Source organism: Aphelocoma coerulescens, chromosome 2, assembly GCF_041296385.1.
Source record: "Aphelocoma coerulescens isolate FSJ_1873_10779 chromosome 2, UR_Acoe_1.0, whole genome shotgun sequence".
NCBI classification, from domain to species: domain Eukaryota; kingdom Metazoa; phylum Chordata; class Aves; order Passeriformes; family Corvidae; genus Aphelocoma; species Aphelocoma coerulescens.
The window spans coordinates 156,317,949-156,334,667 of NC_091015.1; the positions used below are offsets into that span (position 1 = coordinate 156,317,949).

At 39.2% G+C, this 16,719-nt stretch overlaps 1 protein-coding gene across 3 annotated transcripts in view; it reads right to left on the minus strand.

Moving 5' to 3' along the window:
* Window positions 1–840: 840 nt before the first annotated feature.
* The window catches only part of ATAD2 (ATPase family AAA domain containing 2), a 31,475-nt gene continuing 15,596 nt past the window's right edge, over window positions 841–16,719 (minus strand). For all 3 annotated transcript variants that reach the window (XM_069005426.1, XM_069005424.1, XM_069005425.1), the window contains exons 15-28: window positions 16,335–16,425; window positions 15,576–15,890; window positions 14,519–14,624; window positions 12,920–13,103; window positions 11,235–11,420; window positions 9,851–9,986; window positions 9,503–9,699; window positions 8,106–8,265; window positions 7,622–7,744; window positions 7,385–7,525; window positions 5,902–6,255; window positions 5,098–5,222; window positions 3,248–3,376; window positions 841–1,758 (exon numbers count right to left, since the gene is read on the minus strand). In XM_069005426.1, coding sequence (XP_068861527.1) covers window positions 1,720–1,758; window positions 3,248–3,376; window positions 5,098–5,222; window positions 5,902–6,255; window positions 7,385–7,525; window positions 7,622–7,744; window positions 8,106–8,265; window positions 9,503–9,699; window positions 9,851–9,986; window positions 11,235–11,420; window positions 12,920–13,103; window positions 14,519–14,624; window positions 15,576–15,890; window positions 16,335–16,425 — 2,286 coding nt within the window. In that variant the 3' untranslated portion in view covers window positions 841–1,719. The remainder of the gene's footprint in view (window positions 1,759–3,247; window positions 3,377–5,097; window positions 5,223–5,901; window positions 6,256–7,384; window positions 7,526–7,621; window positions 7,745–8,105; window positions 8,266–9,502; window positions 9,700–9,850; window positions 9,987–11,234; window positions 11,421–12,919; window positions 13,104–14,518; window positions 14,625–15,575; window positions 15,891–16,334; window positions 16,426–16,719) is intronic.

Here is a 16,719-nt window from a genome sequence, read left to right on the forward strand (position 1 = left end):
GCGCCGCGGGAGAACACGGCCGCAGGGTACCGAGACCCAAAGCAGGCGAGTGAAGACAGAAGTAGCAGCTCTGAAGAAAAAGACACTTCCCACCCCTTGGGTTGTTGGGGTTTTTTTGTTAGTTAGAGAACTTGGAGAAAGGAGATCTCTCCCTTTAGTACATATAAAATATTTCAACCAATATTTGGGTTTAACTCTCACTGGACACTTACCAAAAACGTTGTTTCCCTATACTCTTTTTCTCATTAGTGTGTGCTCTTTTGGGTCAGATAGTAATATATGATGGTTTCCCTGAGAAAGAAAAAAGAAAGATGTGGTGTGTGGGAACTCTTCACCTGAGAACGGTTGTCACAGAAGATTTACACACTTGGAAACATTTTTTTAAATCTGCCTAGGTACAGGATCCTGTCGAGACTAGAGGCAGGAAGACATTTGCTCAAAACAGAAGGTCTCAGGAGTAGTTCTGGTTCCTCAATTTCACACTGTCACTCCTGTTCAGTTTTCTGAACCAGTGCTCTTAGGGGATGCATTCAGCAAGCTGCCTGCCCCCAGTCACATTGAAATTGGTGATGGCAGCCAAGGAGGAGATCAAGTTAAGGACATTAGTTCATTTATTACATTTCCAATGTCATAAATTACATTACAATGTAAATTTTCAATATAATTTTTTTCTTTCTCCTGAGCTTGTCTTTGCTGTATAATCCATATACTGAGTGGAGAAGAAGCTGAGCACATGCAGTTCTTACTTTAAAATCATAGTATTTGTGCTGGTGTCTCAAGTGCAAGATTATTAATGACCAAAAGTGTTCTGTGATTAAAACAGAGCAGACAACTCACCACTAAAAAGATGAATTTTTTATTAATACCCACCAAGCAATACAGAGGAAAAAAAATCTGCATAGCACACCAATGTTTGAACAAACACAGTAGAAGGACACAAAAAGAGAACACTACTGACAGAGGTAAGAAACCAAACACAAAGAGGGATTGCACAGTTCAGCATTCAGTATCTCCACACATTGTGTGTGTGAGGTGACAGAACAGAAGAGCAAAGGGTCATGACACATTTTATCACCATTTATATAAACTTTTAATTCTCATATAGTTAACCTTTGTCTTATTCTCTTTTTTTTTAAATAACTATCAAATTAACAGATAAATTCTCTCTGCAGATTTGAAGAGAAATACTTCTTCAAAACAGGGTACTGCTTTGCTTTTACTTCAATATATTTATCGCCAACAATATATTCACTTTAATGTAATAATCAGATATAATTCTTCCCGAGTAACTAGAAAACTATTTACAACTGAGCTCAACTACAAGCCACCTGATGAACTAACAATTTGTATTAAAATGTTTTTCTCCAGTATTAAGATTGTCATTATTACAATTAAACTTTACCTTAGAAAGTTACAGTAGTAAATCTTGCTTTGTTTCAAGTTAGGTTTTCTTTTAAAGAGAGGTACTGAAATTATCTATTCAGATCTGCTGAGTTCCAAAGGCAATCACAGCAGTACGTCACATTAAAATATACATATCAAGAAAGGAAATATCAAATGAAAGTCATTAAATGACTTTATTTGACCTGTCTTAATAAATTTTAAGATATATTTGTATAAATATATATGTAGACCTAGTATTTATTGAACTATGCAAAGAAAAACAGCATGCAATAAAAAGAAAACATTACAGTGTGCCAAGTGTGCTGAAATCAAGTATCATGGATAACTGAAGGCTGTAATTTCTTTCTTCATTGCCTAAGAAGAAAAAAAAGACAAATTAGAAGTCAGTGTGAATACAAACTTAAGAACCCTGTTGACTTCTTCATCAAAAGAAGCAAGAATCTGTGCATACAATTGTTAGTAATGATCTAGCCAATACATGTGCTACCACCATCGCTGCTGTTCTATACTCACTGGCTCCGACACATCCCTATGCACCCAAAATAGAGAGTAGGCTAGAAAGACTGCAGGGATCTGTATCAAGGGACTATGGATCTCTAACTGGTGAAAGCACCATTGATAGAGAGGAGACAGTTCCCAAAGAGCCACAACGAAAAGCTGAACTGTTCTTTTCTGCACTCTGAATAAATACTTGTTAAAGTTTTTGTCTTCATACAGTAGAACTTACTCCTGGACTGACTTGTGCAGTCCCTCTGAATAGGAGATATTCTTTGGTTAAAGCTCAAAGAAGTAGAAAACTAACAAAGAAACCAAGTTCTGTCACAAAAGCTCACAAGCCCCAAGACAACAAACAAATCCCTTCTCATGCTACAACCTGTCATTATGATAGGTAAGAGAAAGGTACATTTTTCAGGAATGGCATCCCAGAATCCAAATAATCCTCACTGTTGCACAGTCAGAGCAAGAGCATTTGATCTGACTCTTTATCAGATGTGGAAGAAGAGATCAAGATGACCAGGACCCAAGAAAAGAGAAAAACCAGACCCTGGGTTTTTTAAGGAAGACTGAGACACAAAGAATTTTATCTATTCTTAAGCATGACCACTTGAAAGACAAATGGATTCAAGGACCTTGAAGCCGAAGACTGAGTATCCAACCTACCTAAATCAACTCAACACTGGCAATGTCAGACTGAGAAAATGGGTTCCTGTGGAATATTTCTGCCAAGTTCTGACAATTTGGAAATCCTCTCTTAGAGGAAGAGATTACAGAATTTGTAGTTAGCATTAAACCTTTATAGGCAGGAAGCTCCCCAGCTATGAAATTAAAGATGCTTGAGCCATGCTAGTTAAAAAGAAAGTCTGGTGAGGCTGAAGTGTCTTATTCTTGTTATGCCTCATACTTAGTTTCTTTTCAAGAATGGAATGACTACTATACAAGTGTTACCATGTGTGACTGCCCGCAAGAGGAGAACGAGGAAGTGACAGACTGAGAAAAGCACCCTTCTTTCACAGCACCCCCAGCACTGAAAAGGTTCTGGAGTTGGAGTAGTGACAGACTGAGGTTAACTGCTTTGAGAGGGCTCTGGGGGGGGGAGCCATCATCTTCAAGCCTTTTCCTGCTGAAACTGCCAACAACTAAGCCAAATGCAACAATGGTTTTGCAATATGGATAAATGTCTTCCAGACTGTAATGAACAAATCTTGTAACACAGGCAACTAAGCAGCAGTGAGTAATGCTAAATAACCATGATGTTCACAGGGCACACATACATATGCATAGAACACACACACACACACACCTGTAACAGTGACAGAAAGTGCTACAAGACAAAAAAAGTTACCTTCACTAATTCGTTTTTGTCACCATCTTCCCGATGTTGGTAAATGCACTGGCTAAGGACAGCATATAGTTTTTCCATGCGAAATATACTGACGTTCTCAGTTACCACGGCAATAGAATGCAACACTTGCTGAAGAAAAAAAATGGAAACCAGAGTTTAGAATAGCACAAGATAAGCCACAAACAGAAAAGGTAGGACATGGCACAGGTGTATGGCCAACTTCCAGTGTGAAACTTTTTAATTGCTGCCACATAAGTGACTGCACACTCTTGTGTGTGTCCATCAAGTTCTAAGCCTATTACCAAGCAAATAAACAAAAAAACCCCAAAACCCTAAACAAAAAAACCAGCCCAAACAAAACCAAGCACCTTACAGTTTGGAGGTTCACCCAGCTTATTGTCTGCAAGTGAGTTCCAAAGAGGCTCTCTGACACAAGCAGCAAGCTCCAGTGGAACCCATGATATGGAATCAAGTTTTCTAAAAGATGGATTTCATGACTGTAGCTCTGTCCTCACAGCTGAAACATCTGTAAGGCCTCTACTGTACCACTTCTCCAGTGGGCAGTACCTTCAGAGCACAGGCTGTTGGCACCCTGACTCTAGAGAAACCTATGTGGATCCTCTAAACAGGCAGACATGAACAACAGCTTCCTCACAAGGGGAAGTGGAGGAGCAGGCACTGATCCATCTCTGCTCATTGGAGACCACTGACAGGGACCTGAGGGAAGAGCATGAAGCTGTGTCGGGGAATTTAGGTTGGATACAGGGAAGCAGTTCTTCACCCAGAGGGTGGTCAGGCAGCAGAACAGGCTCCCCAGGAAAGTGGCCACAGCACCAAGCTTGACAGAGCTCAAGAAACATTTAGACGATGCTCTCATGCACATGGCAGGATTGTTGGGGGTGCCCTGTGCAGGGCCAGGAGTTGGACTCCATCCTTGTAGGTCCCTTCCAACTCAGGATATTCATCATTCTATGAACACAACCCCAAGAAATTTGCTTGCTTAGGAAGCCTGTCTTAAAAAGTTAATTTCTCTCTTCTCACTCAATTTCTTATGACAGGTAAACAGCAGCCCCCCTCTGGTTTGACCCACCTACAGGATCTCAACCGGGCAATTTCCTGAATTCTCCTCACTGCAACATCTCCTAAATAAAGCCAGGTCCTTCTACCCTCTCCAATTCATGCAAAGGAACTCCTTTTACCCCCTGCAGCTAGGCACATTTTTGACCCTTTCTCCAACTGTATCCTAGGATAGCAACTTCTCTCCTACAGGGGACTGGAAAAACCTTGTAACACTGTACTTATACAAATGCAATATTCTATCACTGGATTTTGAAAGCTTTTGAGAAGAGCAGCATTTTATTCAGGATAAAGGATAAAATACTAAGGATAAAATACTAAAGGATAAAATACAGGGACCTTTAAGTCAGCCTGTTAACTTAAAGTTAAAAATAATCTCTGCTAAAAATCAATGTACTCTTCCAGTTCCTAATAAATGAAAACATGCGAACAGCAAACCAAAACAACCCCCCAGTCCATCATAAAGACTGCCAAGACACTAATAACCAACAGCACTAGCAGTTTGTCAGTGGGCTATTTTAAAATCTAACAAGCACTTTTACATTAAAAGATTAGGAGAGAATGGAATCTCCTAAAATCTAGTTCACCAAAAGCAAGACCAGCTGTGGAAACAACAGTCATAGTCCATTACAGGTTGAATTATTTCACAAGCTATATATCTCTCTCCTAAATGGTCTGAATTGGCATTGGTTAACAACTGACTTAATTTACAACTCTGTATGTGGCAAGAAAATGTCTAGTTTGGTATCAACAAAATTAAAATTTAAACTTACTTTGAGCTCACAGTAATCCACAAACACTCTCTGTGTGCCAATTTTCATGGCTTTCCCAACACATCCCAGCTGCTTCTCTTCCACCTGAGAAGATCTCGCACGAGTCATACGGTGTACCCACAAATCTGGAATGACATTTCTTAAGTCAGGATTTCTCTTTCTCTGGAATACAGTATGAGTGAAGTATCCTATACTTGGAAAAGAGAACTTCTCTGCAATAACAAAGACAACTGTTACCATTTTTCAGTGATAAACGCTTAACACTTTTACCGCCTTTCTGGAAAAAATCACTGCTCCATAAAAACTAGAAACTTGGACACAAAAAAGCACTAGACAAAAAAGCAGGGTAAAACCAGGAAAAAAAAAATCACATTGCCATTACAGCATTGCACTGTAAAATTCCAAAATAAGTTAGGTTAGTAAACACATCTTACACTCTAACACTAGGACATAACTTTTCTATTCCACACATGACCCTGTATGCACACTGCTTGAAGTACAGCTTTTTAGCTTACGCTTCTTATTGCTGGAAAGATCTTCATGCAATAAAAGAAAGCCAGTGATTATTTTTCAGTTAGGTACCATTTGAAAAACAAACTACAGAATCAAAAACCCAGCAGCTGCAGAAATACACGAGTTTTGCTGGCATAACTTGAGGGGCAGCACCATTATACAAGAAACACTGTGCACTGATTTGAGAGAGACAACAGAGAACAGCAATCAAGAAGGCTAAAACCTGGTAAGTAGAGTATCCCTCCTTAGGAAGAAAAAGGGGGTAAATGACCTGTTTGATCTTTCACTTACCATTTGAACCTCCATCTTCAGAAGTTCCAGCTTTTTGACAATCGGGCATCTCATTCTGCTCTCTAAGGTCTGAATGTTCTCTCTTTTTTCCAGGAGATTTACCCACAAGGAGAACTCTCTCTCTTTCATTTTCTGTCCCATTTTTCTGTCGTTCTTGAAGTACATTTTCATGTTCTTCAATAGGAGCATCCTGAGAGGCTGCAAATTCAGCGCAATCTGTGTTAGACTCTTCATTACTCTCTACTTCATTTTCGTCTTCAGGAATTTTATTTTCTTTATTGAACTGAACATTCCTCTTCTTTGCTGCAATACTTGAAGACTCTCTATTCTTTCTGCGTTTTCTTTTTGACTTATCTACAAAGAGATACAAGCAAAAGTCATCCAAAACAAGAAGCATCCTCTTTTTACTTTACTGACAAGGAAAATGACCAAACGAGCTCAAATACCACTGCCCATCCCTAGACATGTGTCTAGAGAAGAAGTTGCAATTTAATGGGGTCAGTTAGCTACTAGATTTAAAAAAATCCAGCTACAGAATTTAATTCACAAAACTATCAGCTTCAAGATGTTATGAACACAAAATTCTTACTTTAGATAGGAAGTATTACTGCAAAGTAAGATTATTAGGTGACTTAGTAAGTGATCTAATATATGTGAACAACAGAAATGCATTTGGAGATGAGCCCTCTAAATCTGTAAACTTCACAAGTTGTACACACCTTGGGAAGAGCTGAAGAGACACTTTTAAGGGAATATTTGTTGGAGAAAAACATCAGCCATAGAGATTTACACCTCAAGCTTTCTTATTCAGTTAACCTTGTTCAAAACAAACTTGGCATTTTGCCTTCCAGAAAACCCCACCATTCTTTGTATTCATGGATACCACACATGGCCTGTGGTTCAAGACAGTGGCAAAATTCCCAGACATGCCAGCAAGACCAGGACATGTCACACCATGTCAGATGCTTTAAGTGAAAAAGACCCAAGACCCTTTTTTTTTTTTCATGTCTTTCTCATGGTAAAACTAAAAAAATAGTGATCTTTCCTTTACATATCTATAATTACTGCTCCCCTTTTTTTTAACCCTTTCCCCTTCAGTTGGAAATGACAGTAAGAGGTGGCATAGAGTTTAATGCTTGGGCGCAGGGAAGGGGAAAACAGTGCTGCATATAACTAAAAACTAGGTAAGCATTCAGAAACTGCCATGTACAACTTTTCTGACTTTAAGAGGTAGCAATGTAGGAGCCATTAAATATCAGTTGGGCCACCAAGGGCAGTGTCTTACAATGACAACCAGCCATTGTACTTGAACTTTACAACCATATTGAATGAATGACCTCTGGATTTTATCCCATGTTTTGCAGCATATTAAAAAATTTAATGCCTCTGGCATGAAGAACCAGGCATCACAGGAACCTGCTAGGTCACAAGAACAAAGACTTTAGCACCTTCTCCAAGAAGGTCTGAGTAAAACACAACTTGCCTTTAGAGCAGGGGGTACTGGCATCTACAGGCCCTGCTGGCATCTTCAGGTTTTCATTACACTTTGGGTCTGTTTTCTTACACCCAGGAACAGAGTCCTCCTTTGGCATTACACAGAAGTAAGAGAAAGAGCAGTCTGAACCTTGCAATAAAGAAGAGAGAGCAAAGAATTGTGTCTTGCATGGCTGGTTACAAATACTGAGACAAGTCTTTAAATCCTCAGTGTCAAAAAATGTACCTCTTTGCTTACGAGATTCTTTGATTTCTTGACAGCGTTGTTCAAAATCTTCATCCATTTCCTCCCTCACTATGGAATAGGCAGTATCTCTCAAAGCACAGGCTCTGTGCCTAAGGAGACGATCTGAAATTTCACAGTCAGAATTGAGTACTTTCTACCAGCCAACGAGATCCTTTATTTTGTTTACTTAGAATGTTTTTGCTCTTGTCATAGGTAGGTTCTGAAAGGTTATCTCAGTCAATATTTTCAGCATGCCAACAGAAATGTTAATTATTAAAGCAAAAGCAGTAGTTTCCAGTCAACATGTCTATCACAATTTCATGCCCAAATAGTTTATTTGATGCTGCAACACTCATAACTTGGCCAGAAATACTCCCTGGGGATCTTTTAAATTATCGAATCCCACATCTACTGTACACAGATGACATTTATCAACTTATGCATTTAAAATTTTTACAAATTAGGGATAAAACCACATCCTCACCTCCAGGATCTTTAACTGGGTTGTACTCTAAAGCATTGCTACAGATTAGATCAATGTCTTTAAGAAAGTCTCTTGCAGTTGGGTACTGGTGTGTGTCAATCTTGGAGAGAACTGTGGAGAGGTCCATGGGTTGTTTAATAACAGCATTGTAATCAGGTACCTACAAAGGAAATATATATGTGCTCGGAGATTCAACATAGCAGCTACCAAAAGTAATTATTTTCATAAAGCCAAATAAAGGACTTCTTAAAAATCCCAATATGACACATCCAAAGCTGCAGAAATTACCCAATTAGTTTCTTGAAAACAGAAGAGCTATTTCAACTGACTTTGAAGAGACGAGGAGAAAACAAAGCAGGGAGGTCAGAAGAATGTGTGGGGCACAGAAGGGAACTAGCACCCAGAGTACTACTTCCCAGAGTTTCACTTCCTTGCAGAAAATAACAGCAAAGAAACCTTTCTCAGTAAAGTCACCTGAGATTCTCTTTGTTGTTTGCAGCAAGAAAAAGGCTGCAGGAGTTGCACCTTTGAAGCACCTGTCCTAGGCACCTAAAATGAGACAACTGGACCCAGAGGTGCCAATTTCTTTATTCAGATAATAGAAGGAGCTTGATGACTAGTTTAAATGAGGACATCTATGTTTGTTTAGATTATTCACATCTACAAACTAGAAGGAAAAGAAATAAGCCAGTGGAAATTTGGGGGAGCAGGACCTTATGGAAATGCAAAGCTGTCTCAAATCTCCAGCTGACCTGGAAGTATGTGCCCCAGCTTACATGTATTTAACGACTTAAATGAGAAGCGTGTGGGAGGAGGAAAAAACCACACAGCCTTTATGGTTAATCTTATACCAAGGAAAGGCCCCTGAGAAGAGAATCTGAGTATCTGACAAATTGCTGCTTCTACTCCTGTTCTTGCAGAAACTATTGACAGACAATTACAGAGCTTTAGGCTTTATTAAAACAGCCCTAGAAGTACTGTTTATAGCTACAGAAAAAAGGAGAGATGTCTGCTTTTTAGTGCTGTAATACACCTACATATGAAAGCCTTTTCATAAGCAAATTGTATTGGCATTTAATATAATTGGCACTTGAACTAGATGATCCCTGTTGGATGACCCTTCTAATGGACATAGTCTCAAGTTTTAAAGAGGTTTTAGGAGGAACACATTGACTTCAGTGAACACTGAAATAACAGACATCTGAGTGCCCCAAAGAGTCAAAAAAAGTAAAAGCAAAACAAAAATTCACTTCCTGATTCCTGGAAATTCATTATACTATGATCCTAAAGACAAAGATAAACCTTCCTAGAAAGAACACACTAACACTGAGTAACATACACAGAGAAATTGTGAGTACACACAGCTATAATGGTATAGCAGATCAACACTAATTTACCTCCTCTGGGTCAACAGGCTTTGTGAATGCCCTGAAACGTCTGTCAATGACAAGTCTGTGAGTCACGTCCCTTAAATAAATCCTCAGTTCACGCAATGTATCCTCTTCCTGCTCCTCCAGCTGTCTTATTTCTTCCTCTGTCAGCTGTCGGGGCTTAGGTGGTGGTGCTACAGGCAGAACTTCCAATGGCCGCCGAGCTTAAATTAATGGGAAAACTTTAGTTAATTTAGTTAATTAACTCAAATACAAGCACATGAAAAATAATTGCTAGAAAATTACCCCCAAAGGAAACACTGTATTAGCTGTTAACTTACAGCTAACAAAGTTTAATATTTTGAATATCCTCACCTGAGTTGTTTTTTGATGCAGGAGGTTCAGCAGCTTGCTTCATAACTAAGTCCTCAAAAAAACTTCTTCTTTCAGCACAGGTAGGCCACTGGATTTTGAAAACTTCTTCATGATCCTTATTAAACAAAGCTTTTATCTAAAGCATGAGCAGAAAAGGTATTTCAGATATAAGGCTACATACATGTTTTATATTATATTCCAAAACGGTGAGTACCTTTCTAAACTAAACTGAATACTCACCTGGGTAAGACAAGCTATGCGAAGTCATCTTCTTGGCTTTAAAAGGCTAAATTTTCATAGCCTGGCAAATTAAAACACCTGCTCTGAGGAATAATACCTTCTAGAGTTTAGGCTCCATGAAAAAAAAGTGATAAACCACTGAGAAAGAGGTGACAGTCACCACCTCCAAGGCTAGCTGTTTTGTATCTACCTGCCTTTTTGTTCTTTAGCTCGAATCTTTATGGAAGCTGTGGAGGGAACGGGCAAGGTTCAACATACAAATGTCAGCTTTTTGGTAAGGTGGCTTTGAAAATTTTGATTTTGATAATTTAAATGAGTCTAAAGTTGCATTTTCCAGGTTGCACTCTGTTTTTCCATCTCTGTTACCAAAGGGTATGGAAGTAATTTCATTCTGCATTTTAGAAAGCATTTATTAACAGCATAAAAACTTGCTACCAAGACAAAATAATCGGAGCAGCATATTCACATTTTTAACACCTTCCTTTAACACTCTCTGATGTTGTTTCTGAAATCCCAGTGCAGCCTGAGGGGAGGGGTGGTAGTTGTACCACCACAAATGTCTAGAAAGCTCAGCATGTAGTCTTACTGAATTTTGTTACGGAATACAACTAAAAACTGATTTCCAAGTTACTTAAATGGAAGTTGGACCTTATCTTTCTAATTTGTCAAGTTTTCACCTAGATGTAAAAAGAAACTGAAATATTAATGAAGTTATTTAAATTTGAAGTTACATTCCATCAGTAACAGTGTGACCCCTGTACTTTTTCAGTAAAAACATCTTTCACTTTTCAGTAAAGCAATCTTTTCCCTATCTACATCTCCAGCACTGTATATTCTTCACTGAGCACACACCTCACCATCTTGCAGACACCAAAATGATCACCTGAAGCAAATTTGTACATCTGTCTAATAAGCATCAGTGTGTGAGAAGGGTGAAAGAGTTGCGTTGAAGTCAATCTTTTTACTCAGAAAACACTTTAAACAAAAGCTTTCAGCATTGTTTTGTCTAAGCAAATTTTAAGAGACTGGGCTTGGGTGCCTAAATAATAACAGTATGAATTCTGTTGGCAGAGTATTCCCATGCTTCAAGGAGTTATACAGTAACAAGCAAAAAAGGAAGAGTAAAAAAAGTATTGATAAATACCTCTTCTGGGAGATCTCCATGTTTCACATCAGTTGTTGCAAGGAGCAGAACTGGAGCAAACGTTGGAATGTTCTGCAGTAGTGTTGTAAAAACAGCTTTCACTGTAGGTCCAACAGTCTCCCACCACAAAGGGATTTGTGGGACATAAATGATACTTGGTGCTGTTCTTTGAGCTTCTCGCATCAACTGGTAAAATGAAACTCAGGTAAGAAAACTACATCCTGTAGAACAGGATACTAACTAAATAGCTATGTATCAGTCAAACTATCTTATGAAATAGGAGTCCATGAAGCTAAAACATCAAGACAAACCAATAAGTGAACTGCTCCTTAAGAGTAAGGTAAAATTTTCACTTTGACTCAAGCACACACATGGCTAGACAGACAGAAACAGACTGAATGTCTGGCTGAGGGCTCTTTAGGAGTTCTCTTACACCTAAGTAGTTTTGAAATCAGGCAATCTGGTGGTGTGCCCAAAAAACAAGACTAATCCTTCATCAAGATGTATTAGCCTAGAGAAATTGCCACACAACTGCAACTACACCAGTTTCAGTTCAGAGCAGGCACATACCTAATTCAGACTGGAGCACAGACTCAACAAACTAAGACCTATGTGAGAAGCCTGCTTATAATTCATAATTTCAAGCACATTTTATAAGAGGTGACCATTCTTTTGTCTGCCTGAAGAGCTAAATCACAACTTCTTACTACCAAAGGATCCATCACACCAGATGATAAGCTTTGGAAGAGCACAAGCCACTGTTTACAGATGGCACCTCAATCACAGGAGACAACATGCATCTACTGCCAGAGGGAAGTGACAAATTTCTCCATGTGCCCTCTCAGATTAACAATATTCAGAGAGTTCCTGTCAGAAGGTGGGAAGCGCACATGGTATATCCAGGCAGTGACTACACACGTAGTTACATGTCCACAGATGCAACCATCACATAACAAAAGGAAAACTGCTCCTCCTATGTGACAAATGAGCCATGCAATGTGTCTGTCCTGACTCCTACAGCTCTCAAATGCTGCTTCTAAAGGTCAAAATATTTTAATACAGTGATGCCAAACAACAACATGTATTCCCGGCCTAAAACTAAAAAAGAAGAAACCAGCACTAATCTGCTTATATTTAATTTTCCTAGTGATGGAAAGCACACCAGTGTAAAAATCTAAGTGTTACATGAATTTTAATTCCTTTACTGCATGTACTGCAGCACTACAAGCTGTATATGTAAAAAAATAAACCCTTTCCACCCAAGCCTTGACTGTCCTACAAATAAAATAAAAAATAGGGCTTCAGAAAGTGCATGATGCTGTCAAGCTGATGCAGAGCCATCTACTGAGAGCACAGAGCCTTAAGAAGCAATGAAAACTTCCTGTATCCCACAGACCAGCAGGATATTTTGCCACAGAGTGCTTTATTAGCAGCAACCCCCATCTTCCCAAGCTGCTAGCAACACCCTCGCTGCTCCCTTTCAAATGGAAAACATGACTATGTATAACATCCTTATACAGTATCATCCCATCTAGAAGAAAAGTGGATTTCCAGACAGAAGTAAACATAACAGCATATTCCAACCAGGCCTTCTCCACTAACAATGAATTTTGCTTATTTCACTAGTTTATATACAGTTTATATTCAGTTCATGAGTCCTACCAGATTAAAGAGAAAAAAGATACCTGTGCACATGTTTCTTCTGGGGATGTGGTGCTAACAAATAAAGCAGGCAAGTCTAGTGTATAAACGGGAAACTTCTCCAGGGCATGGATTACTGCAGGTGCCAGATGAAAAGCCTGCCCACACCCTGGATCTTCAACTAATAAGAACCGTGGCCTGAAAGATGTTGGCTGGCAACGAGGATTTCTACAACAGTAAGAAGAAAACAAGTTTAAAAACAAGTGATTAATAGGCACCCAGATGTTGAAGTTTTTTCCTATATGCTTTCTTTTTGTAAATATGCTCCATTTCCCACCAAATAATAAGCTCGTCTGTGATCAGGAAGACTACCAAAGCCTGTTTTCTCAAAAACTGGTACCATGTCTCCACTAAGAAATCCTGCCAGTCAGTCCCTAGCATGTCCGCCATTCCTTTAGCTGGGTTAAGTAAGAGCTCTTAAATCCTTCAGGGAAACTGTCCAGCCAAATACACACACAACTGGTCAGTAACCTGATATGGGGCAGAACAACAACTCTTTCTTTAAGCACAAACCAGTCTGGGTCTCTTCATGTACACAACCATTTTCAGTGTGTCTTGACTTCAAGTAACTGAGATCTCTACACCTGCTGAGTTTAGCTAAAATTTGGCCATAGTGCCTGGAGATGGTGGTAAGGAAGAAGAAAACCAACACTTCCAAGAAAAAAAAAATTAGAGTGGGCACTGAAACACATTAGCTGTATCTGAAGAAGCATACAATTGGACTGGTTAAATTACTTCTATGGTTTCATCTTTTGAATTGTCTATTCATTTCCTAATCATCTTGTTTTATGAGCATGAAACACACTTGAGAAGAGGTTTGTGGGTTTTTCTACCACAAGACTGTTGTATCTTTACTTGCTCAAGTCAAAGATCCTTGAGACCAAGCTCAGCAGGTCACATTTTCTGGACAGCATAGCAATAGAAAAGGAGAAGAATAATTGACACCCAACAGTGAAAACAATAATCTACTGCTTCAGCTCTTGGTTTACACAGCTTCCACAATAAAACATCAAAAGATTAATAAACGCTGTAGGTTAAACGTACAAAATGCAGACATTGTTTAAGTTTATCTCACAGTGTTTTAACAAGCTATTTCTCAATTTTATTTCTGGTTTAACAATCTTGAAGGCAGAAGGGCAAAAGATGGCTACACAAATCCTTAGGGGTTTTTTAAGCTAAAAGGGCAGACAGCACATTTCTTGGGTCTTGAATCTTTCAAGGAATACCATGGATTAAATCAACATGTTCTAATAATCTGTGGATCACTTTGACTTAGGCAAATAGGGCTGGGCCTGTCAGGACAGTGTATTCAGTTAGAACATTAGTACCCAGCCAGATCTTTACACTTCTTGCAAATATTAATCAACCCAACTCTTGCTGGGGGCTGCAATAAAATAAAAGGCATTTACATCTTCCATAAAAAGTGAGTTTTCCCAAGTGTGAGATCCTGAAGAAAATACTGTAGTAAAAAACCCCAAACTTATCTGCAAACAGATCATTCCTTCATCCAGCACCCCTCACAACAGAACAGTTTACAGACCTAGCCATCTTAAAAACATAAACATAAAGGGGACAAATGAGACCTGTTTAAAGTGAGGAATTCTGCCTTTTCACGATCAGGCATTTTATGAGTTGGCTTCTCTTCAAAGATTGATGGTGATTCCTCTTCACTGTCAATCACATCATTTCCTAAAATAGGATTTAAGGATGAGAGCTTTGTTGACTTTCCTGAATAGTCCAAATCTCACTCTTGCATTAACACACCTTTGAAATCAGTGCAGGAAACCATTCTCCTGTATTTTGTTTGAGGGCACACACTGAATGCTATTTTCTGAAGAGTTAATTTTACCACAGATCTAAGGAGATTGCAGTCTCTACAATGCTATCCTATGTCCCATGATTTGCATCAGGTTTTTCTGTTGACAAAAACTTGGGAGGTGTCTTTTCCTTAGAATAAAGTTGATTAGGAACAGCATCTGTAGTTCCAGACATCTGAAAAACCTAATGAGGCCACTGTTTTTTGGAACAGGTTCTCCCACCAGATGTGGGGAAATTAAGTGAATGCAATGGCCACAGACCTCCTTTTGTCCAGAACTAGTCAGTCAGAATATAAAGAGCCACACAACTTCTAAATAAGGCTCCTCAAGATCACGAAAGGAGAAGATAATGGGAGCTGGACAACAGAGAGAGTGTGCAATTATCCACCTCCCAGCCCCAATGCTTTCATTGCATTGATGAGTCTCTGTCTCTGTTTTATCAATGCAAACAATCCCAACTCTACTGGGAGCAATACTGGGAGAACAGCCTCCAGAGATCAGCATGGTAACTATTCACAGGCCTCCATTAATCAAGAGAGAGTGTATCAATTTTTATTTGTTCTCACCAACTGACAAATTACACCTGATCAAGGCTGATACAGTCAGGACCATGAGCTCACTTACGCTATGGAAGCCGAGCCCTAACGTACAACCACTAAAACACAGCGTATAGCAAGTCATTTACAGCTCCCATCCAGCACTGTGCACATGCAGATTATAAACCTGAACTGTTATTACGGCTGAGAGGTTTGTGTATGTTATTGCACATATCAGAAGCTTTTGCTTTGGCAGAATTTTAAACAACTGGATGTTATTGTTATACCTTGCTGTTGGTCCTTCTTCAGTGCAAGCTCTGCGTGGGGAAATACTCTCTGCAAGGCTTGTAAAATTCTTTCCAGAGTATTTTCTAACAGTGGTTTTAAAATAGGTGATAGTGCTCGTCCAGGTGAAGCCACAGCCCTCTGGGAAGCTGGAACAGTCTTCTGCATGGCCATGACAAAATCCTTTGCTGTTATTTTAATTGAAGCGATGTCCAACTGCAGTTTCTCACTCCTTTCATATATCTGAGGATAGCGGCGGCGCAAAGCACAGAGAGCAGCTTCAGCGCATAAGGCTTTAATATCAGCACCACAGTATCCTAATAAACAAAGCAAGAATCAAATGTTATGTCAGGCTCAGGCAACACTGAAGTCAAGGCCTAAAGTCTTGGCCTGATGTCTAAAGTGCAACAATGAAAGACTTTGCATGCAGCCAAAAATTAACAGAGTAAGGGACAATTTATAGAATTACTGCACTGCAGAGAAGTTTTGTTATGTGTCTCACAGCCTGATATCCTGCACTAAGGAAGCAGCCTCCTAGTCAAAACTTTACTCCTGGGAAAGATGGCTTAAACCTATTCAGTGTTCTGAGAAAAAAAAGAAAACTGAAAGCAGCATCTATCTTGGTTTGCTCTCAAGACATGCCAGATGCCTCACTGCCTTGCTCTACAGCGAGGCACAAGAGCTCAAATACTGCCTGGAACAAATTCCAGTTCCCCATGACTCAAGTCGTGTGCAGTAACCTACACTGTTTTCAAACTCACCAACACATTTCTCAGCCAGCTCTTCAAGAAACTTGTCCAATGGCTTCAGGGCCCAGTCTCGTGTGTGGATTTTGAAAATCTCTTTTCTCGCCTGAAAACAAAACACCTGCATTTTAGTTTGCCCTAAATTTTCTCTTAAAACCACCACAACATAAAACCCCCAAAACCCTCACACTAATACCAATACTTTTCTTATCTGCTAAACTCTGAAGTATTCTAAAGGTCATTTAACATGCTCTATTTTTTCAAGCAGGAAATTTCCTAATTCTAAATTCATTATATTAAACTCTTGCTGGGGACTGCAATAAAATAAAAGGCATTTACATCTTCCATAAAAAGTGAGTTTTCACAAGTGTGAGATCCAGAAGAAAATACTGTAGTAAAA